Genomic DNA, 24,881 nt, shown 5'->3' with positions numbered 1-24,881 from the left:
GACCTCAAGGATAAAAACCACCGACAACGTGTATTAAACCGCACAATTTATTCACTTTTTTTCATAAACCAAACAGCATCAGGCAGAAATGGCACACGAGTTCAGTAGAATTTTACAAGTAAAACTTTATTGGAATGATACTCATGTTGCAAAATATTACACTTCGTGTTTTTTTAATGTCACTGTTCCCGTGACTTTAGACGCTTCCCTTTGCAGTGTTGGTGTGTGTGTGTGTGTGTGTGTGTGTGTGTGTGTGTGTGTGTGTGTGTGTGTGTGTGTGTGTGTGTGTTTGTGGCAGGGGTTAACATGGTTTACATTGGGGTCTCGTTTCCCTAAAAAGTGCGACAGTATGTACCAGCATTGTGCCTGCATTGAGAGGAAGTCGTATCACTGCAGAAAACATCGAGGAGACACATAATATTGTTTCATAACTTCAAACATTTTGTCCATGATGATATAGTTCAACATTAAACCTGACATGGAGGACATACAGCCAATGTGAATTCTCAACAAGTGATGTGAACAATGAAGTAATAATAATCATAATCATAATAATAAACATTTGTAAATTAGTCCATAATAACCAATAAACCAGCTGATGACTACAAGTAGACATGCAGCCCTTGCCACATTTTATCTTCCAATATGATTTTGATCTCATCGATACAATGTCGAGTTTTCAACCTTTCACAATGAGAAAGATGAAAAAAAAAAAAAAAAAAAAGCTAAGTTCCCCAGCATTCCTCAGAGCTTCAGTAGAAGGTAACTGGATTTCTCTTTTTAGGTTCTTGAAGAGAGAAAAAAACTGATGAAGCCCCTTAGATGAGAGGTGGAATGACTTCAACAACCCCAAAAAAAACAGATGTCCAGTTGTGTTCTACTGAAGCTCTGAGGAAAACAATGACTTGGATGACTGAGAATCTAACAGACATCGCTCAGGATGAGCACCGAATATGAAAAACGAGGGGAGAGGCTGGACTGTTTTGGTCCTGAATCAGTTGCCGTGCAAGATTTTCTTCGAGAAAACCCAGGTTTACTGTGGAAAATGGTTTGCTGCAATTGAACTGTTACTGTTTGGGAATATGCCACACTGAAGCACAATATCAAGTCACAATATGAGGGTGTTTAAGGTGGATCTGTCATACAGGGGTCCCATTACTCAACATTCTACCACACATTTAACTGTGGTATTAATTATTACTAGATGTGTACTGTGCTATTTTATACAGATTTTATAAGATATGTCATTTTAATCTGAAAACCAGCCTTCTAGGCTAACTCTGGCTCATTTACAGTTTGTTTGTTGTTTGTGTTTATCAGTGAGCACTGCCCCTGTTGAAAAACTAATAAAAATAATGCCACAGCACTCGTGCATCTAAGATAGGGCTTGAAGGGTCCACATTTTGAACAGATAGCCTGCATTCTAAACTTTTTGCAATTAGCACACAGACTTTAAAGGATGTGGGAGATGCAGGTTTCAGTATTTTTAGATCTTGACCCACACAAGGCATAATAAACACGGTATCATCGCCTGTGTTGCACGTCTCCTCCAAAAATCTAATACTGAATCCTAGGAGTGGCACTTTCAGACCTTCATTACTTAAGCAGATACTGAGCTTCTGCGGTGCAAATTCCTAAATTAATACTCTAATTAAACCACATTACCGCACTGTAAATCTGGGGCCACGTACAGAGTGGGAATGGAGTTTTAATCAAGGCCCGAGGCCACCGTAGCAGGTACATGGACAGAGCCGTACTGGACTGAAAATAATCTGTAACAGTTCATCCTGCAAGTTCCTACACATTGAGTCATTCGGTTTGCTTGTGATTGGACAATCCATATCACGCATGACGTACAAACAATCACACATAGCAAATGTGTAATTCTAAGAAAACTCTTGTGATATTTTTCTGTCACTGAACCATTTCAGACAGGAAGGACTCATGAATTTAAAATATCCAGAGTTTAAAATGATGAGAAGAAGCCAAGGCGCCTGCATTAACCAAATCAGAATATCTTCATTATGGTGGCACATTAAATTACAGCTATAAAGAAGGCATTTTAATGTCTGCAACAGACATCAGTGTCACTTGGTTTTATTTTTAGAAATTCTGAAATGAACAAATCTTACAATGACCACCGTTATGGGCATTGTTTGATTACTCTGCCATCACAGCTCAGGAACCAAAGGAGACACCAAACACCTGAAGTGCTATTTCATTAAATCGGCAGGTTGTATATCGTGCACTAAGAATTCGCTTCCTGGTCCTCTATCCTTTCCTAACTTGTTCAATGAAGTGCTAGTCATCTTTACATAACCACCACACGAAAAAACTTAACAAAAACTGTGCATGTTTTAAAGACATAAATGTAACAGAGTTGCTGTAAGACTGTCACGTGGAGTGTGGTCTTGCTTTGCAAATGAAAAGAGAAAAAGGGTGATAGGGGAGATGAGGATAAACAGGTTTCTATGAACGACTATAAAGCACACGATCCAGACCCCAACCAGAGACGGGTCAAAGTGCTGTAATGACCACATTGAGGTAGTCTGCCTCAGATGGTCTCTTTTAGGGCCAAATACTTGATTCAACAGTCTGAATCAAATGATCTCTGAGCGGAGACAGTAAGTGCTTCTTTGAAAAGAGAGATGTTGAGAACGAAAATGAAATCTTCTGGAAGACGCTTACCAGAATCCTAAATATTCCCTTTTTGTTCCTCTTAATTTTATCCAGAACTTTAAATTCCCAAATCTTTATCACAAATTTACCTGCTGATCCTTTATGTTGATAAAATGTCTATTAAGTGATATGTTCAAACCTGAGATACCATTATGTTATGGTGTTTCCTCACAACACCAATAAAACTGAGATTATTCCATTCCCTTATTCATATTTCCTTTTTTTGTTGTTTCGTTAGTGTGACATGATATCATTGGAGCCACTAGTGTCTAATAGCATTTAAAATGGAGTACTGCAGATATGCACTAAGTCTGGCTATACCAAACAATGATAAGAGCATTAGATGGAGTTACACAGTAAACGTAGTTGACTTTATTCCTTTAAGTGTCATCTGTCTCTGAAATTTAAGTTCACAATGCGTCTGTTTCTTGCTTTTCTTTTGGCCCATAATGCCTTGAAGAATGTCATCTATGATATGAGAGGGCAAATGTTTAAATATTTGAGGAAAAACAGATAAAACTGCAAAACAAAAAGTTACGCAACTTGAAATTACATACGTGTGTGCGATTCATTTAACTATTCACTTACATGCTCTTCTTGATCACCAGCAAAGAGCAAGTTAGCCTGTTTAAACTTCAGAAAGTTTAAATGAGATCCAAACTTGTAAAAGAGTCATTGGGTTTCATGGAATGACTACAAGATCAGATCAGACCAACAGACTGACTGATTTCTCTATGCTGTTGTGAAAAAATGAATAAAAGATGAGTGAAACTATAAAGGAAACGGAAAGATCTTGAGTGGAAATGAGCAGAGGCAGCTCTAAATTAGTGGGGTTCCCGACACCCAGGAAGCACACCTTCATTATAAAGGGATCCATAAATTAGACAGAATAATAATAAATAAAATACAACAGACAACAACAGAAAAGGCAACACTGCTGGTTATCAGTCTCCTTGCTCTTTCCCCCCTTCAATATACCATTTTTCCTCTTTTGTTGTAGCTGGTGCTTGTGATTGGACAGGAGACAGTACCCTCTCCTTATGTCTCCCACGTGACCAGCCTACCTTTGACTCTCCCTACTTCCTTCTTTCTTCCTCTCTCGCTCTCTAACTCTAGAACTCAGCAAACTCCTTGGCACATTTCTCAGTGAAGGAGACACGAATCTCCTCCTCCTCATAGTCGTCAAAGTTGCTGGTGTCGCCTGGTCCTTTGAACTTGGGGACGAATGGAGCTTCCACCTAAAGACGAATAAAGGCAACCATTGACAGTCAAATGTAATAGGGAGGGGAGTTGCACATATACACAACATACACGCACATACACACCTTTTTCTGGTAGATGGCAATCCAGTCAGTTGTTGCAAACCACTTGTGTCCTTTAATGTCGTTGACTCCATTCTTGAGGTTGCCGTAACGTTTTGTGAGATCCACCTGGGGATGATAAAAACACATTTTCCTCACTTTTACATTTAAACAAAGTAAACGAAGCCTTAACATGAGAACACCTTGGATGGTTGCTTTTACCTGTAACAGATTCCTCAGGAGGTCTTTCAGGTCTGAACTGAAGTGAGATGGGAAACGTACCTAAGGACAGACAACAAGAAGAGGAATGAATGCAAGTAGTTTTCAGATGTAAAAATGTGGCTGCACTCAGTTACATACAATCCTGTTTAAGGGCATTTTGGTAGTGGGTAATGGGGGAAAACAGGAGCTCCTCATTCATTCCCCCACTCAGATTTATCCGGCATTAGGGCTCTAAAGAGCGACTAAACATGGCTTTCTAACATGGCGTGATTTTACAATTGTGGCATCCGCAGCAACAGTGTGTTTGGAATAAATGTGATTAGAACTTACGCTTTCAATGATGATAAGGTGATAAAAAATTTGGCTGAACAAACTCAAACAACCGAAACTCTGCTAGCAGAAAATACTTCGGCAGCACACATCAAGGCACAAACGCTACAACAAATTGACCACTATATAATAATAAAAAAAAACAAATACTAAATCAATGCTTATCATGCAAAGCGTGACATTAAGAACATGTACATGATTGTGTGTGTGTGTGTGTGTGTGTGTGTGTGTGTGTGTGTGTGTGTGTGTGTGTGTGTGTGTGTGTGTGTGTGTGTGTCTGTGTGCACCCCTGACACAGAAAATCTTTTCATATATTCAAAACTATTGTAAGGAAAGGAAAGTAATGCATCTTCCTGGCATCTGAATTTCAGTGATGAAGACACATTTCTTCAATACTACAACAAAAAAACTGAAATGAAATCTAAAGAAACTAACCAAAATACAACGTGTGTAGAGACAAGCTTGACTCAAAACTGAACATTCTATCTCGAAGAAAACATTTTCTGTTTATACGCAAAATTGACACACACAGTAAATATAATATTGTTTCTCTTTTAAAAAAGACATCAGTTGGGTAAAGGGATTAGGTAGTTTAAAAAGTTACAGATATTCATTCAAGTGGTCAAACTCACCTTCCCTGATACGATCTTTTCATAGATCTGAATGGGCTGATCAGCAAAGAAAGGAGGATACCCTGCTGCCATCTCATAGACGAGCACACCCAGCGCCCACCAGTCTACTGCCTTGTTATACCCCTAGTGGATATAACAGCATGTACCACAAGGGTGCAGGGAAAAAGACAGTTAGTCAAGATACGACTAAAAATATTTCTTAATGTTTGCTTTTGAAATATTTTAAATTTTACTCATTCTATACTCAAATGTAACTACATGTTAGTTTTCCAACATATTGTAACTAAAGGTTCAGAAAGAAGAGATACAATAGTTGCATATAACGTATCACTAGCAGTAATTAATTAAATAGTTTTGTATAGTGCAAATAGTTAATAGCAGCACGAGTTCAATTGATTACTTCTTGTTTTGACAACCATCTGAGTTGTGTGTGTTCTATTAATATGCTTTTAACCAACATACTCCGAGGGGTTTGAAAGACCGAAGTAACCAAAATTAATATCCATAAAACCACGTCCACAAGCTAACAATACTGTAGGCGCCTAATCTTTCTGTGTTAAGTGCCTTGAGATGACAGATGCTATGATTTGGAACTGTCTAAATAAAACTGAGCTGAATTTAATTATACTACTATTAAGGTAAAGTCAGCAACTGTAATCAGTTCACTTTTTGGCAAATTCAGTTAATATCTCATCATGGTCTGCAAGCTGTCTGTTAGGGCTCAACAAATATGAACAAAAAAATGACCATGATTATTTCAATCAATGCGGCCTTTATAATTGTCACCATTATTTATCAAAAAAATCATAGATTTCTTTCATTGCACTTTCGCACTTAAACAGAACACTGCTTTCACATCCATGTTGTGAGACATTCATGCTAACTTTGCATTGATTTAAGACTTAAAATAAAGAATTCAGTGCATCGCCTAGACACATAATATAAATCAACTGTGCCCAAAACTCCTCAGTTGTTCAACAACTGCTTATAAACAAACACTACAGTTTACCTGTGTTGCTTTAACACCTCACATGCAGCGTATGGCACACTTTACTTGGCAGCTGTGCACAGAGAAACTTCTAGACTCCCCACTCATTTACTGTAATTCAGCTACTCAGATGTGACCAAAATTACTTTGAAAGGAGCAAAATAGGGCAAATGCTAGATTTACTGAAGTTGAAACCAAGTGATGTTATGTATGGGCTGTTTTCTATGAGGAGAATACATATTTTAAACAATTTTGCAGTCGATCAAGTACATTGACTTATGGGAAGCCAAAATTTTGATCATGACTACAATTCGTTCACTTATGCAGCCCTATAATCTGCTCTGTGTGATGCTTAAAAAAATCGTCTGTTTGAACACATCCCTAACTCTGTAAATGTGAAACAAAGTGGCTCAAACTGATCCACACAGCAAACTTGTAGTTTAAGCTTGTGCACATGGAGGAGTAGGATGCAGTAAGAGTGATAGGAATGGTAGATCTGGCAAATACTATCTAAATATGCTAATTAATTAGCTAAATATGAACAATCTTTCTTCACAATATGCCATCTTCAAGTTTTGAATCGATGTTTTAAAGTCATTACAACAAAATGATTAAAAACTGTGTTGTTTATAGTGTTGTACTGTGTTCATCATTTCACAAAGCCGATGTTATTCATCTGACCAGTTTTGTATCCACACAGATGTAAAAGGTGAACAACGGTGGCTCACCTTGCTGAGAATAATCTCTGGAGCCAGATATTCTGGGGTGCCACACAGTGTCCAGGTCCGGCCCTTTACACGTTTGGCAAAGCCAAAATCTGTAACCTGAGCAATGAGGACAAAGAGCAGTGACAATGAGATGGTAAGTGAGAAAACAAACAAAAGGCAGGTAAGTAGACACAACTTTATAGCGCTTTGCCGAGTCTAACCACAAGAAAGGCAGCAGGAAGGGGAGATAGTGAGGCAGATAGAGGTGGAAAACAGCAGAAACAAGGAAATTTGCCACCAGTTGTTATTTCACAGTTCACCACAAGAGGGTGGCAGAATCTGTACCACAACATCACACTGTTCAGTATATATAGTTGATTGTAAATTCACATTAGATGCCTGCGTAACATCACAGAGCATGTAAAAGGGGACCACCTCTAAGTTGTCTGTATTTGTGGGATACCCATCTTTCTGAATATTCATGTGCAGTCCTGAATTTTTTTGTTTTATTAGCCAATATTTCAGCTGTTATCCTAATGTGTTCACCAACTTCTACTGAGAGACACAGGACAGTCAGTACAAGCAGCTTGGAGACTGAACAGGCATTAAAAATGCCTCCTTTAAATCATTTTACCACACAGCTGGAAGCGAGAATACTTACTCAGACTGTCCCTTTTAGTCATCTACACGGACAGAGCTGAAAATGTGTAATGTGTTTTTAAAGCCAACAGGCTCTACTGTGAAGATGTGTCTTGCATCCTCATCAGTCTATGACTGAATCTCAAAACAGCCAGTTGTATTTAAAGCTAAAATTACATACAAAAAGTCTATCCAGATGTTCAGTTTCCCTCTAAGGATTTTTTAAATGAGTTCTTTGTGGGATTTTAAACACAATTTGGAACCGTTTCACCTGTTACTCTGTGTAAGTGATGACACTAGGGCTGGCCCGATAGCAATTTCTGCGCTCCGGATATTTGCCCCGATCAATGACGAACATCCAAATATTCGGTTCGGTTCGTAATGTCCGATGGGGGACAGCTGAATTAATGAGTCAAATACCGACATAGACGTCGTCCGAATATTTGGATCTCAAAATAAATATTCGGATACCGGCGTCCTGACCAAAAATTCAGATATTCGAGTCCAGCCCTAATGACAACACATCATAACAATGGTTTTAACATCTCATATGTAACACAACAGCTAATGCCTGCTGAGTTACTACGTTTAACCTGGCCGATACTCTTCAAGTACAAATGTCATCAGGCAGGCTGGTACCACTGAAATGATGCTAGCAGCAAATGGCAAGATTCGCATGTCTCACAAAAAGTTGTTAATGTATAGTTCACAATACTGTAGACTGAGCACAAAGACTACCGCCGCATAAAATTCTGCAAATGGAATGCTGTGGCAAACCAAATTTTGTGCTATGTTGCATCTATGCAAATATAAGATAGCTAGCTTATGAGGATAATGCTTACTATTTTATATCATAATGTAATATTGCAGCAAATAAAAGCCACAACAATTAGCCAATCAATCAACTAACTAGTAGACAGAAAGCAACAATGTCAAAGATGAGATTAATTCCTGATCGTTGAAAATGAGAATAAAGAGAAAGAGAGAGACAGAAATAGAAATAGAGAGAGATAGCTGGCTACAATCCTTTCATGGCGACTGTCTACATTTGTACTGTACCAGCTCATTAATAGACTGTAGAGAGACAGATGCCTATTGCAAACTCATGATTACTTTTAATAAATCCTGTAGAAGTGCTGTTTCTCTTCACTTTAGGTACCCATTAAACCCTCACAAACAACTTGGCTTATGTACATGTTAAAATAGCTAGAAATCTTCACATCCATTAACACAACACAGGAGTGGTTTGATCTCGAGTGTGCAAAAATATCCAATAAAAACGTACATGGGGTTATTTTTAACACTCTGAACCCCAATACCTGTCAGTGGGTTTGAAAGTCATGCTATTATTTGCAATAAATTGCAAAATGACGCCATTTGTCAGAGCAAGAAACTGGAAAACGGAAAGAATCGTCCAGTTTTCAACTGCAACTACAATGGTCCTTGAACTACACAGAAAACATAATCAAATCTAAGCCTAGAAACATGATATTTCATCAAAATCATTTTACTCTGCATGTCTCATTTAAAAATTTGCCAAAAGTTAACCATTTACTTTAACCACATTCTGTTAAAAAAACAACAAATTTGGTGCTCATCAGTGCAACTGTGAAGCTATTATTGACTCAGCTATGACCAACACTCAAGTGACAAAAATTCTGAGACTTCTTGACTGAAGTGCAGGTTGTGTTTACACAAACCAGATAGGACACAAGTGTGGAAACAACTAAAAATATGTAAGCAGCAAGTAGTAAATATGTAGAGTCATCGTTTATTTTTCAATTACTATCATGATTATCCTGTGGGCACCTAAATAATACTGTACATGTCAATTCAGGGTTCTTTCAATATTTGGAAAATCAATAATAAAAGTAATTTAACATCAACACTTTCTTTTTCTATGATTTATGGGCTATGTAACTGCGTCATGCTACACAGAAGACATTTCAGTTCTCTGTCCTTTAAGCCACAGCATCACAGACACGGAGGACTTTATATTGCAGTGAAAAATGAGCCTGCAATGAGTAAAAATGGGATGGGAGAAAAAAAATATCAGAAACGGCTTGAGTTTCTGAGGGTTAAAGAAGTAATTTCTAGTAAGTATCTGCTTCCTGAGTAGGTCTTTTCTGAGTTTTTGTATATCACTGTATCATTGTGTGGTTATTTACCTGTATGTAGCCCTGTTGATCTATGAGCAAGTTTTCAGGTTTCAGGTCTCTGTAGATCAGGTCCAAAGCATGCAGGTACTCAAAGGTCAGAACGATCTGAGCAGCGTAGAACCGAGCATGAGGCTCACTGTATGTACACAAACACAGAGAGACAGAAGGAGAGCAACTTAGTGGAGAGTACGAGAGACAATCGAAATGAACAGAGCTGAACAGAACAGAGTAAAAAACAAGAGAACAGAAAACGCTTTGAAGGTCCATTATTTACTTCTGCAGGCATCTACAACAAAAATGTTTCTGGCTGTAAACTTCACTGCATAAAGACACTGACCTAAATCTGCCAATTCTCCGTAGATGGGAGAACATCTCTCCACCTGGTACATATTCCATCACCATGTAGAGGTTAGTGTTGTCCTGGGGAGGGGAAGACACAGGTTAGTGACACATGCACACACACACGCACACACACACAAGTATTAACACAATACAAGTACGCACATACACACAGACAGGGCATAGGGTGGGTAGTAGATTGACATTGATTAGAATGAAAAAAGAAATGCAATTCTAGCAATGAACCAAAGTTCCAATCTGACTGATTTTGTTAATCAGCATTCATTGACCATTTTTAAATTATTACCATTAAAAGCCTTGATGATGTGCTTTTAAATGTGTGTACTGTGCTTTGACTGAGAAATGGTATTTTCTAAACCTGGTTTGTATGCTATATATTCTTTAGACCATTTAATTGGGCTAGGTGACTAAGCAACTAACTCTAAGCAAGCTGACTTGATTTTGTTTGTTGTTGACTCTTCCATCTGTCTGCAGGACGACACATATGGACAGGAAAATTCTGTTAATTGGTTTATTCAAGGCGTCAAGGATATTCAGTCCCTGGGCATCCAGGTGCATCTAAACAGCTTAACCTGAATAAGGACATAACTGGTGTAAGGCCATCAGCTGGGTCAGTCTGTGAAGGTACAAACTGGGGTACAAGTAAAGACTGCTGCTCATGTGGCAAACAAAAGCTAGTCTCACTATCTGGGCTTGTCAATGCTGACGGAAGTGACACATTTCATCCTATTAATATTTTTATTTTGGGAAATTTCTGTTGCATTCTTCTCATATGCCCCTTGCATTTGTTTACTGAACCTACACGTTTACATTCTACTGCATCTTGTATGCACTTTTTCACGAACTTCAGGTCATTACATTTTCATATATGTTCTGCAATGTGCAATATCCAGAACTGCAACATCAGTTATACGACGGTTTCATAGTTCTCGATAGGCCAAATAGGTTATCCTTACAATATATATCATTGTTTTCATAGATACACTTGAACATACAATATTTCTGCAAAATGTTTATATTTGCACATTTTCTTACTTTTAAAAAATGTTGTCTGATTTTATGAATGCACAGTATTTCTGCTTAATTTTATTGTACATTGCACAATGACAACAACGGAATTCTATTCTACCAATGAAACTGCACAAATCAATACTTCGTGTTAACAACAGATCAAATCAGATGTATGTGTCAATTATGTGTGTCTATTGTGAGGTGTTGCTTGTTGTGTCAAACTTGCACATAATATCACCAACTCTGCAGCTCTTTCCTCAGCTTTACAGAGCATTTTAGCCTCTTTTGGCTCATTGACTTGAATTTACAGCCCATAGTTTTACTGTTATGGCTCTTATCAGCACTGTTTACAGTAGCTGCAGATAGCAAAAGAGCTCTTAAGTAATGCCACTGGACACTACCAGCTCAGCACGAAACAGAAGACAAACTTAGAGACCAGTTAGTGTACATAGTGGAGCATTAAGCAGCTAACCAACAAAACATTTCTTTAAGGAGTTGGTGAAGACCAAAGCTGGACTTACATTCATGAAGTGGCTAGAAACATGACTCTAAATGAATGATAATGCTGCTCTGTGTCTGCCAGATGTATAACTAAGAAACTGTTCATTAACAAGTTTCCTATATCAACTGTATAACATCCTAGCACTCAGACTACTCAGCATTCTCTCTCCTTCATGCTCCATAGTCAGAGAATGAATACAGAGAGGTCAGTCCAAATGGCAAAAATATGGGAATTTTAAAATGTGTTACTATACTTGTTAATTGCTTGTTTTTAGTATGATTTCCATGTTTGTGTGAGTGTATATTTATATCATAAGTGTTTGGAGAGGTTGTAAGCAGTTTCTGCTTAATTTTCTGTTTTACTGAATGTCTGAGGTGAATTGTAAAAGCTGAATGTAGCTGAAAGAAGCCTCTTTTTTCATGCAGTATTTGTGCTGTTTCTATAAAAACGAAATTATATGTTACTTTCAGCTTAAACAAATGAAAATGTGAACTTGCAAACAAATAGCGTTATGAATATTACATTGGAGATGGCTCAGTCATATGTCATTTAGCATGTCAGACAGACAAAATATAAAAGCAGGATGAGTCAAGGGGACTCTATACAAAGAAATTCCTTTAAGATTACATTATATAATTTAATAGCTTATCTGTTATGAAAGTGACTGTAATCGTTACAAAAAAGAGCGGCATATAACTGTCCAAAAAGCAAACTCACATTTAGATATAACATAACTTGAAAATTGACAATTTATGACCAGTTTAATAAGCCAGCAGTTGTTTGTGGCACTCATTTTGCTAAATAACAGCAGTTTACATTTCTGCACACTTGTGGTAGGCAGATATTTACCCGCTCATTTGCTATCAGACAGATGTGTGGGTGCGCTGGAAGTAAAACACATATTTTTTCAATGGACCACCTTTATAAACAAGTAAAAGAAACTTTAATAACAGTTTAAAAGGTCGTCTGATCGATAAAGGTGTGAGTGAATGAGAGAAATCTAACCAGCTATCACACAGTCACACATGGGCTTGTACACACACACACACACACACACACACACACACACACACACACACACACACACACACACACACACACACACACACACACACACACACACACACACACACACACACACACACACACACACACACACACACACAATGCTCTATACCTTGAATGAATACTCTAACCGGACAAGAAAAGGAAAGCTGACAGCCTGAAGAATCCTCTTCTCATTCAGAGTGTGCTCTATCTGCTTGAGCTTCACCACCTGAAAGGCCAAGAGATATACAAAGGAAGAAGAGGTTATATTTTATGGCATGGGAAAAAAAGAAAGTGAAAGTTAAGTCAGGTACAAGAAAAACAAAGTACTGTTTTGCTCTGTGTGACATGCACATAAACAGACACTTCCTGAAACTCTGAATTAAAACTTTCCATCCAGCATCAACAGTTAAGGCCACTGTGCTATGTGCCATGTAGGAACTTTGCAGTTCATCTTTAAAGTCCATCTAGTAGATTTGGTCTAAACACAAACAGGATGCTAAGAAAGACAAAGGTCTTCTATCAAAAAATGTTGAGAGGAGTAAATCATCAAATCAGCTCTAAAATGTGTGAATTTTGGTTAATTCTTGGAGCTATTTTTGCTGCTTCAGTACCATCAAATACAACAATATATTTAATTCCATAAAAATAAAGGTCTATACCTGATATAATACTAATAATATTATGAGATGCTCTAAAACCTTAAATTCTAACCCCTTCATGTTACAACAGTATACAGCTTCAATATTTTTTCTTGTATTGCAATATATAGCATTAAATTCATTGTCAACACCAGCAAGGATCTACAAACAAATAACAGATATCCATCAGATGGTTCATTATTGTAACCATTTCTAGACCTATTTATCCTTTTTTTTTTTTTTTTTTTTAGGATTGTGAGGACTGGAGCCTATCCCAGCATGCATTAGATGAGGCAGTTCATCAGCATGCATTGACAGCCAACAGTTTATTTTTTGTGATTATTTAAGCTGACCTGCAGGTCTGCAAAGCTACTTTATGGCAATATTTTTTTCACACTATTTTTTTTGCAATAATCTAATAAGAACAGTATAATATGTATTAATTTCCTTAATTTAGACAATTAGTTAAAAAAGAAGTGGATTCAGGCAAAGCTTGCACCTGTATTTAAGTCTGCAAAAGCTCCAGGTCCCTTTCACAACATTCATAATCTCCGTAAGTTTTTGTAAGTGCAGTTTTCACATCAGTGACATTTCCACGCTTTCTATGGCCGTCCTGTTGGAACATTAACCGTGTGTGGCCTTAAGCAACAGACACTTTTAAACTCCCTCCATCCTCTTGTGACCTGCTGACCCAGACTGACCTTCTGCTTGTTGAGGATCTTCATGGCATAATGCTGACCCGTTTCTCTGTGCTTCACCAGCATAACGCGGCCAAATGAGCCTGTGCCCAAGGTTTTCAACCTCTCAAACTGCTCCAAGCAAGCAGTGTTCTGGACAGACAAAACAAAAATGGTCAGCTCAGTTTTGTGAAAATGGGATGGTGAGGCTTGTGTCGTTAGAGGGTACTTTTTTAACCCGTCCTATGCTCGCAATTATAATACATGTACTATTTTCGTTTAAAATAAGGGTATGTGTATGTCATACTCCATGCGTATACTACATACAGGAACTAGAGTATGTAATGTTGACAAACAGATAAATATCCATTCAGAACAGTGGTTCCTTCATAATGTACACACTTCACCCAGTCAGGAAGAAAAGGTGCTTATTCAATCTGAAAATGTGTACATATATGTGTATAATGTTATATATGATGTTGATGTTATATATGATACAGAGAAACGATACACCATATAAATTAAAGAATACTGATATAGATCCTCTAATATTTTCATCTATGTAAAGTTTATTCTAGTATTCGGCATTCTAAAACCTAAAATGTCAACACATTATTCGTACTGGACATGTAAAGGTACGTTAAAATTTGCATTGAAAATCTTTACATTAAACAAAATGTTCATTAACCCAACTTGTTACAGTTAAATTGAAACCAATCACATGGACCGCAGGAACAATTAGACAACGCTATGATTTTATTACTAGGAAATTTCAATGTAAGCCATTAAACAACAAAACTGGTACAGGTTGCAAAGAATTAATTGTGTTTCATCATGTAATAATGTTAAAACAGTCCAAAGAAATAGGTGGTTTTCCATACAGTGGTAGCTGGTAGAACAGAAAAAATAGGAGTGAATAATAAATATAAAAAACAAGAAATTTCAATGGGGATGAGAAATTGAAGATAGCAGCCCACACATCAGCTACATATCTTAGAGTCACACAGAACTGCACTGAAAAAAGTTTTGTATGCATGCTAATATATGCAAGAAGATTGACTACAATAGAGAGAATATGTTTTGTGTAACCTATTCCTGTGGTGTCAGAAGAACACACACATTTCAGACTAACCTGTGCAGGATTCTCCCACTTTTTGAGGAAGTCCTCTTTGGCTTTAGCAAGGAACTCCTTGACTGTGGAAGACAAAACCACAAAAGTTTACAAGAGAAAAAGTCTTTTAGTGATATACAGTGGTGGAAAAAGGTTTTCGGACGCCCCATACATTTGCATGTCTATTACATTAAGAATCAACCTTAGGTGCACTCTTCAAGTGCAATTTCTTTTACTACAATCACAGCCACAACACTAAACAAACCCTGAAAAAAGTCATTAAAAACTTAAAATTGATGTGTGTGTGTGTGTGTGTGTGTGTACAGAGAGTGAAGGAAATCACAAAATAAAGAGTAGAAAGCCTCCTGTATTTTAAAATCAAGTGTTATGAGTTGAGTTGGAGGCCAGTTATTGTCTAAAACTTACTTACATTTACACTCAATTTTGCAGAATATTTTGAGGAAATGCATGCTTGATTTCTGGACTTTGTTAGATAAAGAGCATGCAAAATAGAGAGCAAGACAAATTTCTTTGATCCACTAGAACAAAACCAGTTCAAAAACTGTGTCAAATCGTATGACAAAGACAGATGCCCCAAGGAAAACCACACAGCTGTTCTGTTAGCTTGTCAAAGTTTTGAGGGCACATACTGATCAGCTTGTTAAAGTTTAATTCCAGTTAGGTCATTTTTCATAATAAAATAACAATAAATGGCAGAAAATGATTTCTTTTCCTGATATTGCCAAATGTGCTTGTATGTAACAGACTGCAGGGAAAATAATCTTAAGAAGACAGGAGGGCATAATAATCAAAGCAAATTTAAAATATGACGGACAAACACGGATATTTATTTAAACCTAGTTTACTTTCCTCTGACAGATCAAAGATTTAAATCCCAAGATACACTGGGAAAACACTGGTGAGGAGACATTACCTATTAACTATTAAGATTCCCCTTCTCAGCATCACTCTTGAGCAAGGCATCAAACCCTCATCTACACAAGCAGAGCTGCTCAGTGACAGTGATGTGTTTACAGTAAACAGATACAACCAGATTTTCTTGAACAATATTTCACCCCTTCGTTATTTTGGTTTGAAAGGCACATTTGAGGTAAAACAGCAGTAGACTATAGACGTTCTGGTAATATGTGTACAATATCCAGCCCGGTTGGCCGGTAAGCAGGCTATCCTCAGTATATGTGTACACGAATGGACATTTTTATTTCTCACTTTGAAGTTCTCATGGCAAAAACAAAAGCCCTGATACAGGACTACTCCACAAAATACACCAGACGCCTCAGATACCAACATACTTGCATCTTTGGACATAGAGACCAGCAGACACAATCTGAGCAGCTCAGCCAAACCTGCAGACCTTCATGGGTCCACCAACCAAAATAGTTCCAACGTTTGCACACAGTTTCAACAGCATCTCTTTCCAAACAGCAACAGGCACACAGTGTTTGGGAAAATATCTGACACATAGCTTGTTGTGATCTCGCCAAGATTTGAGTACAAGAGGATGTGATGATGCCAAGATCCTTGCAGCTTACAACTGCTCTTGACTATTTTGTAGCTAGTAAAGTGATTTGGATGTGGAAATCAGCACTACATCCTGCTTCATCCCACCTTTGCATGCCCTGGATGGGCTGAAAAACGTCCTGTGCCATAGTGAACACTACTACCGAGGCTCATTTTAATACATTTTTACATATATATCTAAATGTAGCTGCGTGATTTGGGTTCTTGGGAGCCTGCATGGCACAAGCTAATTCGTTTACAACAAGGACTTGGCTTAAATTGGAGAGAAGGAACAGGCCCCTGTATGGTGGTGTGTTGTGTGAAGCTAGCAGAACCTGCTGTGCCATATCGTCTCAGGTCATTACATGAGGCTGTAACAGAGCAGGTAGCGATCAGGAGGGATGTGTTCAGGCGACAGTACCCACCGCTTTCCATCTCACTGCCCTTCCTGGCCGTGGGCGCGTTGCCCATGATGACAACCTGTCAACGGTCGATCCGTGGCTTTCTGGCCGCCCCGCAGCCTTCTCAAGCCGGTCTAATCTCGATTAGGTCTGGACGGTATTTCCTAAATCCAGCAGCACCGACCGTTAATTCCGGGATCTTGGTCTGTAATAGCCTGACAGCTGCTGCTGCTGCTGCGGTGCCACGGCGATAGACGGGATAGTGGAGCGGGGAGAACTCACTCCACGGTCACCAGCAACCTGCAACCAATATCGAGGTTAAATCCACGGGGAGCTACCGTTCAGGTATCTCAGACACTGGGGCTTCACCGGACTGTCAGGCCGAGCTCGGCGCAGTTGGCCTGAACACGGAGGATCCAGTCTTCGCCTGTCCCTCCTTGCAGCCCCCGCCGAACGAGCCCCTCCACCCCGGCTCCCCAGCTCTCCCCAGCCTAAAAAAAACAACGATACCAGAGGCGCTGATGCAATAATCTCAGTCGGAGGCTCTCCGCGTTTCGTTACCGAACCCAGCTGTTAAAAATTCAACCTCGGCGGGGTCCGACAACGACGGGAATTCACCCAAATCAACATTGGCCCCCCGTAGCCTCGGAGACGAGCGAGATGACGGAACTACAGCCGAATGAACGTCCCGCCCACTCGCTAGAACTCGGGTTGATTGACAGACGGAGCTCACCTGCTGATTGGCTACCTCTCTACGGCGGTGTCTCACGGAGCGCTCTGATTGGTTCGTTGAGTTCCATCAACGGCGGCAGCGTCCTACCGCCCTGCACAAAACGAGCGTCATCGATTATTTTCCTCCCGACGACGTACGCGCCCACTTTCTCCGGTTTCTGTTCTCCATTGGCTTGATGCGGGCGAACCGTGGGAACCGCGATGAAGGCGAGGACGTCCATTGGCTGTCAGCGGCGATTGACAGGAATTGCCCCCCCCTCCAGAAGCAAAAAAAAAAAAAAAAAAAAAAAGCCCCCCCCGCGACCGCCGCCAAGCGACTGATACACGTTTGGCCAAGTGACGTCAACCACGAGCTATTTTTAGAAATGTTGGTCAGAATTTAACGCACGCGCGGGGCGGTCTGGCTGGCAGGACTTCTAAACATTTCGCAGACTGTCGCGCATTTGAAGAATATTTAGAAGGAAATTATTCTCAGGAACATTAAAGATTTTATGTTATTTTTTAAAATATAATTCGGTGCAGGATGAAAAGGTGCATATTGTGTCTGTCAGTCAGTCACAACCCACTGGCTGCTTTTCTCTGCATCCTCGCCTCTGCACCTGGTTCACCTATGGGGCGAGTCTAGCAGATGACCAAGGGCCCTTTATTATCAAGATCCTCAAAAGCTACATTTTCACAGATTTGCATCTGAATATTTAATTTCAATAATATTTCGAGCTGTTAAAAAAAAAAAAAGCTATTTAAAGGACCGAAGGCATGAACAAACACTGATTCTATAAACAGGAGGTTCTAACACCATCATATTAGGACTCTGCAGGAACCAAGCAGGCCCAAACAACCAAATTACTGCTGCTGTTTATGTGGCATCTCAGTCAATTCTCATATTATTCAAGCTTTACAGTTGTTGCCAGACATATGTAGTGTCATGTAGGTTTTTTTTTTGTTGCACATCTGGCTTTCAAAATTAGTCTTGTGCTGCAAACAACTTGTAATTGTCAGCTTTTGTCACAGTTATTGTTATACTATGAAACAGAAGCATGACATAGTAAAAAAAATGCTCATCAGTTTCTGGAAACACAGTGTGGTGGCTTGTTTTGATCAGTGATGTAAAACAGAAAAGATTTAAGAAAACAAATATCTGGCATTTTTACTTGCAAAACACTCAAATGATCAGTTGTGACAATTGACAAAATGACTGCAGCACTGCTAAATGCTGCTGCTAGTGGATAGTTGATGCTACGTAGGGATTTTAGTGTCACATATGAAGATGTACGCAACAGACTCCAGCACAGCGCGGACATGCAAGAAGCAGACAGAGGTAACAGATGGATGGATGTATGGAGGAGTTAGTCCCTTCAACTAAGATAAAATGGGTGAAAGCAGACAAGCCCCCCCCCGCTGCAGTTGCCTGGCAACACGAGGCTAGAGTGAAAATGGTGGAGTGATGCTGCTGCATTTTATGAATGAAATTGGAAAAAAGAAAGGAGCCAGAGAAGGGAGGGCGAAGAGTGGGCCGACACACACACACACACACACACACACACACACACACACACACACACACACACACACACACACACACACACACACACACACACACACACACACACACACACACACACACACACACACACACACACACACACACACGCTGAGTGTTCGTACTGCAGCTGCTGCTTTCTCACCAGTCAGGGTGAAAAGCAGCATAAGTACGATGCAGTGATTACCAAAAAGCAGCACAATGTCAACAAAACAAACTTTATTGACCCCATCACTGTTGGTACAAATACTGAGGCAGAGAATATATAGTAAGTACAAAATGAAAATTTGCCCTCTCCTGTTGAGGACGAAATAAGCGCTGGGAAAACATTATTTACAGTAAATCATCCACACAACATGACTGCAATATGGCATCTATTTCTCCTTTACCTACATGTTTCATGCACACTTAGACAGGCATTTTATGGAACACATCAGAGTTTCTGAATTGGGGAATGTTCAAAGAAGCCGGTTTACTAAGTAATTTGGATAACCACAGGGGCTAAACTTGTGACTGCATGGTTGTGCTCTGAATAAGCGGTCACCGTAACAGTGAATACAGCTACTTCTTGCAACAGCATCCTGAACATTGCCCATATTTTCAACTCAAGATCTGCATCCACAGGTAGGCATCAGATGAGACAAAGAACAATGAAATGCTTTACAATAAGAGGCTACTGCTACCTGTATTCTGACATACAGAGCACTGCCCAAGGCTTTGATCAGTGCTGAAGAGGACAAAATGAACATCACAACATGGCTACCGAAATCAGTGCATGAGTATGACTTCTAAGTCTCAGGGCTGAGGGATATGGTGATCCTGTCCCACCTCGGTGACTCGAACTCTCTCTAGCTCAGCTTGAACATGATTTAAAACAGAGATATGATAAATTAAGGCAATTCTGGCTGTGCTGATCTACAAGTGTGTTGAAAGAAAGAGTAAGAGGAAAGTTGGTAATAGTTCCAGACCCGTCCCATTTTTGTTGGTTGTATAAAAATAAAGTCCCCACTGCCCTGTCCGTGCTTCCTGTTATATACATCCATGGTCTCCTTGTCCAAATGTGTTTTTGCTATGTGGGTGAGTATTTAGATAAGAAGAGCTGCTGGTCGTTTTATATTAATCTGATGGCGCTTACATGAAGTCCATGGAGTTGTCTGCAATCAGTCCAAGAGGTGGCATCTTTTCTGGTATACAGGACGGAGGGAGCATGCCACTGATGTTGCTGGATGGGTCGACATTCTCACTGTCTTCCATCTTGTCTGCTAAGCCCTCCCAGTTGATATGGAAGCGGGTGACACGGGGGTTGGAGGCCAAAATATTCCTCTGGAGCTACAACGATGCAAGTTAAACCAGTAGAACATTAGAATTGCGGTCGACTTCTACATGTTTGCAGGTCTAGGTGGATTTTTAGTAAATAAGGATATCAATAAACAACATTTCGATTATACATTTACTGTAAGACTAAATGTCTTATGTCCACTTCATGAATTTTAGGTCTTAAAATAAGACCTTATTAGTGGAGTGTTTATGCTTTTGGGTACCAATTTAGAATGTAGCTTTGCACTGGGCTGTGTAGTTCTGAGCATTATCTCTTTGCAAAACTGACAACACTTACGATTAAGGAAAATCTCTACTTTGTTTTGCTTATCCAAATGTGATATACTGGCTCATTGTTCATGAGAGTTTATTCTGTGCTCTGGCCATAGGGGGCAGTCACCAAGGTGTAGACTTTGATAATAGCAATTCCGATGCTATTGTCTACTAAACCCCAGACATTGGCTAGCACCATTATTACCACCATCAGTTGTAATTGGTAAAAAACACCAACTCATATAGGGGAGCTATGTCTTAAATATTTTTACCATAGTGCAAACTCTCCAAAAATGCATTACTTACTAAAATCACACAAAAAAGATCACTTACAAACAACATCATTTAGTGTTAGTGCCTGTCACCCTTTCCTGGATCCAAGAGCACTATGCTTTAATTAGGACTGAAGACACAGATGATGATTTAAAGACACTGCTTTTACTCTGTAAAATGAAACTTCTCATCGCTTTTGTCCATTATATAATGGAGGTTCCCTAAAGAAATGCCTCTCAGGTCTCATGTTAATGTTAGTCCATTTATACTACAGCCAACTGTTTTCATTTAGTGCCATAATATAATTCGCAAAAGCTGCAACATGGTTCTATCATCACAGAAGTACATGATAACACTGTATTGCTCATTGCACCTCCAGCATTATCTATGAATAAACAACCTAGATTCTGTGATTGGTGGAGTTCCTCTTGAAATGTGGTGACAAAAAAGTAAACCAGCTGAAGAACAGTATGGCAATTTAACAAAATAAAAACTATTTTTGTTAACATCCAGCAACTTCAGCTCCCCTGTAGCTTTTGAGAGTTCACAGTGTTGCTGAAGGCTGCAAAAATTCCACACTAACTTTCCAGCACAGTGGCATACACTCAGTTAACTTAAGAGATAGTTGAAAAAAACAGTGTTGTTTGTCAGCTCTTTAGTGAAAATACACTACAGCTGATTTTGTGTTGCATGAATAAATTTCTACTACTATTTAAACTGAGTAAACAGAATGAGGCAGTAAATACTAACTTTACAACTAATGTTACTAGGAAGCACATTCATCATGGATTAATACAGGTAATTAAAATCTTACTAAAGTTTCAATTGCTTCAGTATTTAAAATGATAAAATGCACCTACAATGGGCATAAATGTATAACCTTTAGATTTAAAAAAAACCCAATATGCTAGATAAACTCCTAATGGTTCAATTCATACTTTCTTCCTTATGCTGCTGCTGCCTTTAAGTGTGAATTTCAGAGCAGCAGAGGGCAGCAGAAGAGTGTTTTTGTTTTTTTGTTTTACAGATATGGCTCATGCAGTGGGGCTGCACAGTAGCTTGGTGGTTAGCACTGTCACCTCACAGCTAGAAGATCCCCGACATGTATCCCAGCCTGGGGTCTTTCTGCATGGAGTTTGCATGTTCTCGCGTGCAGCATGGGTTTTCTCCGGGTACTCCGGCTTCCTCCCACAGACCAAAAACATGCTCAGGTTAATTGATGTTTCTAAATTGTCCGTCAGTGTGAATGTGAGTGTGCTTGTTTGTCTCTGTGTAACCCTGCGATAGTCTGGTGACCTGTCCAGGGTGTCCCCTGCCTTCACCACAAGTCAGCTGGGATAGCCTCCAGTGACCCCTGTGACTCTAATGAGGATTCAGCGGTGTATAGATAATGGATGGATCGATGGGCTCATGTAGGACACCTTATGTTGCACTGTTGTCATTTTTGAAAAGACAATAAAATGAGGCATCAAGATCCCTTTTGTTACCCAGTCCAGTAAATACAGATGCTAAGAATAGCTCCTCTATACTTCTATCCATTAAATCAGTAACTGTCACCTGTGTACTTGTGTGTGTTACCTGAGTGTAGTCTGGTTTGAGAGGTGGGTTTTCCCGTAATTCGGGGTCTGTGTATTCATTGTTGACGTAGTAACCGATGCGGATGAACTCCTGTCCACGGTAGGTGCAGGTTATAAGGACAACGGTCACCCCAACAGCGTCACTCTCTGGAATGAGTCCTGTGTTAGGAGCATCGGCCTATTGAGGTAAATAAGCACACAAAGATGACAAAAATCAGATTAAACCACAGAAATCATGCTACTAATGCAATTATGATGATAAAACAAACCAGGGATTTAAAACAAATCATGTATATTTCTATTCAATGTTCTTTTATTCTTGAAACAAAAGATGGTGCACATAATCAATGATGAACTCAGGGTTATGGGGTGTTTCAGCTCGTATATCACAAGAGTCACTCATCAGTGCTCAGTTTTTGTTCAAGTGGCATGCTACCGGTCATCTCTCTGAATTCCATGTTGTATTCCAGCTCTAATCTAAAAAGCATACTAAGAGAACTCACCTGAAACACAAACATGTGCCTGCCAGCTGGTACCGGGCCAACTAAAACGGAGTCTAGAACTTGGTCGTATTCCTCGCTCTCAGCTGAACCCACGTAGATGATCTTCCATTCCAGATCTAACAGCACACAGGGAGACTATTCTTAGAAAGGTATAATTCAGATTTGTGAAATAAATAACCGAAAACTGGAACTGAAAAAGTGAATATGGACATTTTGATCTATAACACTCATATCTGTTTTAACTATCTAAACACAACATCATCTTTGGTATTTTTCTAATGCTTGATTGCTGGTCTCACACCTCTGCAAATTACAGAAAATCAAAATAATGATAAAAATATGTCCAAACTTAAAAAGAGATGTCTTAGTTGTACGTGAGGAACCATTTTGAAACTTCACAAATCTGCTAGGATCAGGCTATCTACCAATATAATAATTTGTCCTACCGGCTCAATCAGTTTGAAAAGTTCAACGAAAAGAATTTATTTTCATTTTGTGACCAAGCGTTTCATACTAAAAAGTATTCTATGTTTTGTTTTGTATTATTGTGACACACAACTCCATATGGCTCAGAAAATATCAGTAGCTCACTTCTGCATTGTCAATTTTCTTGTCAATGTGTGTTCAAAATATGAGACTTTCAATGACTGCTTTATTTTTTTATATATATATATTTCTACTCACCCACAGTCAGTGAATATTTCATGTACTTGCACAATATTGCAGATTTTAATCAAAAACATTAAGGAGGAATAACTGAAAATCATTAAGACACCTCGATATGAACTGATGTCTTAAACCAACTTTACAAACAAATTTGTCTAAGAAAACGCATGTTTTATATTTCCATTACTTTAGTCTCCATGCATTTATGTGGATGGCATTTAATTTTTTATTTTATTTTTTTTACACATGCTCGTGCTTCCCTCTGTGGTCTCTCCCCGCCGTTCGCGGCAACTCGTAGCGCTTGTTTGTTGCTACAGTTACACAGCGTGATCAGCCAACCAGCTTCTCGGAATAAAGCTCTTCCAGCCAATCACTGCAGGCGGGAGGCGGGGCTTACTGCACAAACGCGCCAGCGCCAATTTTCAACAACTTGCCAAATGAAATATCACCAAACAGACAAAACGGCAGCTAACAACAGAATATTATCGAACAAAATAACATGCTGGTCAATTGCTTTCGCTGCGCCACATTTCTCTGTAGTGAAGCGGACATTTAAGCAAACGTAGCTGCTGTTCACAAGCTAGCGCATGACAAAGAGTACTTTAACTGGCTTTAGACGCTAGCTGGATAAAACACCCACCTTCAGGCAAGTCCTCCATGCATTCAAAAGTTATTTCAAACTGAAACGGGTTTCCAAACGGGCTCGGGTTATCCAGAACAGCGACATTTAACACTTGAACCTTGGCCATCGCAGTGTCTTCAGAGGCAACCTGGAAAACCAATTTCTTGCGTGAACCGAGTTTAACGAGTTGCTCCGCGCTGTTTTACTGTCGTGTTCCTGGACTGAATCAAACGCTTTGGGTCCTGCCTGTCACCGAGGACGTAGGTTACAGTTTGACTCTTTTATTCTCCAACAACACTAAACTGACCCGGCGACAGGAAGCTCGTCCCTTCGTCTTCTTCTGGTGGGTTTTTTTTGGCAGACTGGGCGCAGCAGAGGCGGGCTGCTGCCCCCACAGGTCAGTTGTGGAACTACATGAACATAAAGTTAACTGAAACGTCTAAGGAAATT

General features: G+C 39.3%; 2 protein-coding genes across 2 annotated transcripts; both read right to left on the bottom strand.

The window, feature by feature from the left end:
• Positions 1-105: 105 nt before the first annotated feature.
• prkacab (protein kinase, cAMP-dependent, catalytic, alpha, genome duplicate b) lies at positions 106-17,616 on the bottom strand. Its single transcript, XM_023284461.3, has 11 exons — positions 16,953-17,616; positions 15,028-15,089; positions 13,920-14,048; positions 12,708-12,806; positions 9,995-10,077; positions 9,667-9,793; positions 6,881-6,976; positions 5,165-5,287; positions 4,203-4,262; positions 4,005-4,109; positions 106-3,917 (listed from the first exon to the last, which is right to left on the bottom strand). Exons 1-11 carry the CDS (start codon positions 16,996-16,998, stop codon positions 3,792-3,794), a joined length of 1,056 nt encoding a protein of 351 aa, XP_023140229.1. The 5' UTR covers positions 16,999-17,616; the 3' UTR covers positions 106-3,791.
• Positions 17,617-19,404: 1,788 nt separating this feature from the next.
• asf1bb (anti-silencing function 1Bb histone chaperone) lies at positions 19,405-24,771 on the bottom strand. Its single transcript, XM_023284462.3, has 4 exons — positions 24,450-24,771; positions 23,144-23,259; positions 22,642-22,818; positions 19,405-20,529 (listed from the first exon to the last, which is right to left on the bottom strand). The coding sequence occupies exons 1-4, from the start codon at positions 24,556-24,558 to the stop codon at positions 20,332-20,334; spliced, it is 600 nt and encodes a 199-aa protein (XP_023140230.1). The 5' UTR covers positions 24,559-24,771; the 3' UTR covers positions 19,405-20,331.
• Positions 24,772-24,881: the final 110 nt, after the last annotated feature.

This window comes from Amphiprion ocellaris, chromosome 4, assembly GCF_022539595.1.
Source record: "Amphiprion ocellaris isolate individual 3 ecotype Okinawa chromosome 4, ASM2253959v1, whole genome shotgun sequence".
Lineage (NCBI taxonomy): Eukaryota > Metazoa > Chordata > Actinopteri > Pomacentridae > Amphiprion > Amphiprion ocellaris.
Note: the sequence above shows the minus strand (reverse complement) of the source record. Positions and strands in the feature narration are given on the sequence as shown.

What these genes read in the sequence shown, in the direction of transcription:
- prkacab (XM_023284461.3), bottom strand. Translation starts at nt 16,998, where the DNA reads ATGGGCAACGCGCCCACGGCCAGGAAGGGCAGTGAGATGGAAAGCG. An exon ending in GGTTAGAGTATTCATTCAAG is followed by an intron (nt 10,078 to 12,707) that starts GTATAGAGCATT and finishes TCCCCTCCCCAG; the next exon opens with GACAACACTAACCTCTACAT. An exon ending in CAGAGATTATTCTCAGCAAG is followed by an intron (nt 5,288 to 6,880) that starts GTGAGCCACCGT and finishes TATATCCACTAG; the next exon opens with GGGTATAACAAGGCAGTAGA.
- asf1bb (XM_023284462.3), bottom strand. Translation starts at nt 24,558, where the DNA reads ATGGCCAAGGTTCAAGTGTTAAATGTCGCTGTTCTGGATAACCCGAGC. An exon ending in GGCACATGTTTGTGTTTCAG is followed by an intron (nt 22,819 to 23,143) that starts GTGAGTTCTCTT and finishes TTACCTCAATAG; the next exon opens with GCCGATGCTCCTAACACAGG. An exon ending in TCAAACCAGACTACACTCAG is followed by an intron (nt 20,530 to 22,641) that starts GTAACACACACA and finishes GCATCGTTGTAG; the next exon opens with CTCCAGAGGAATATTTTGGC.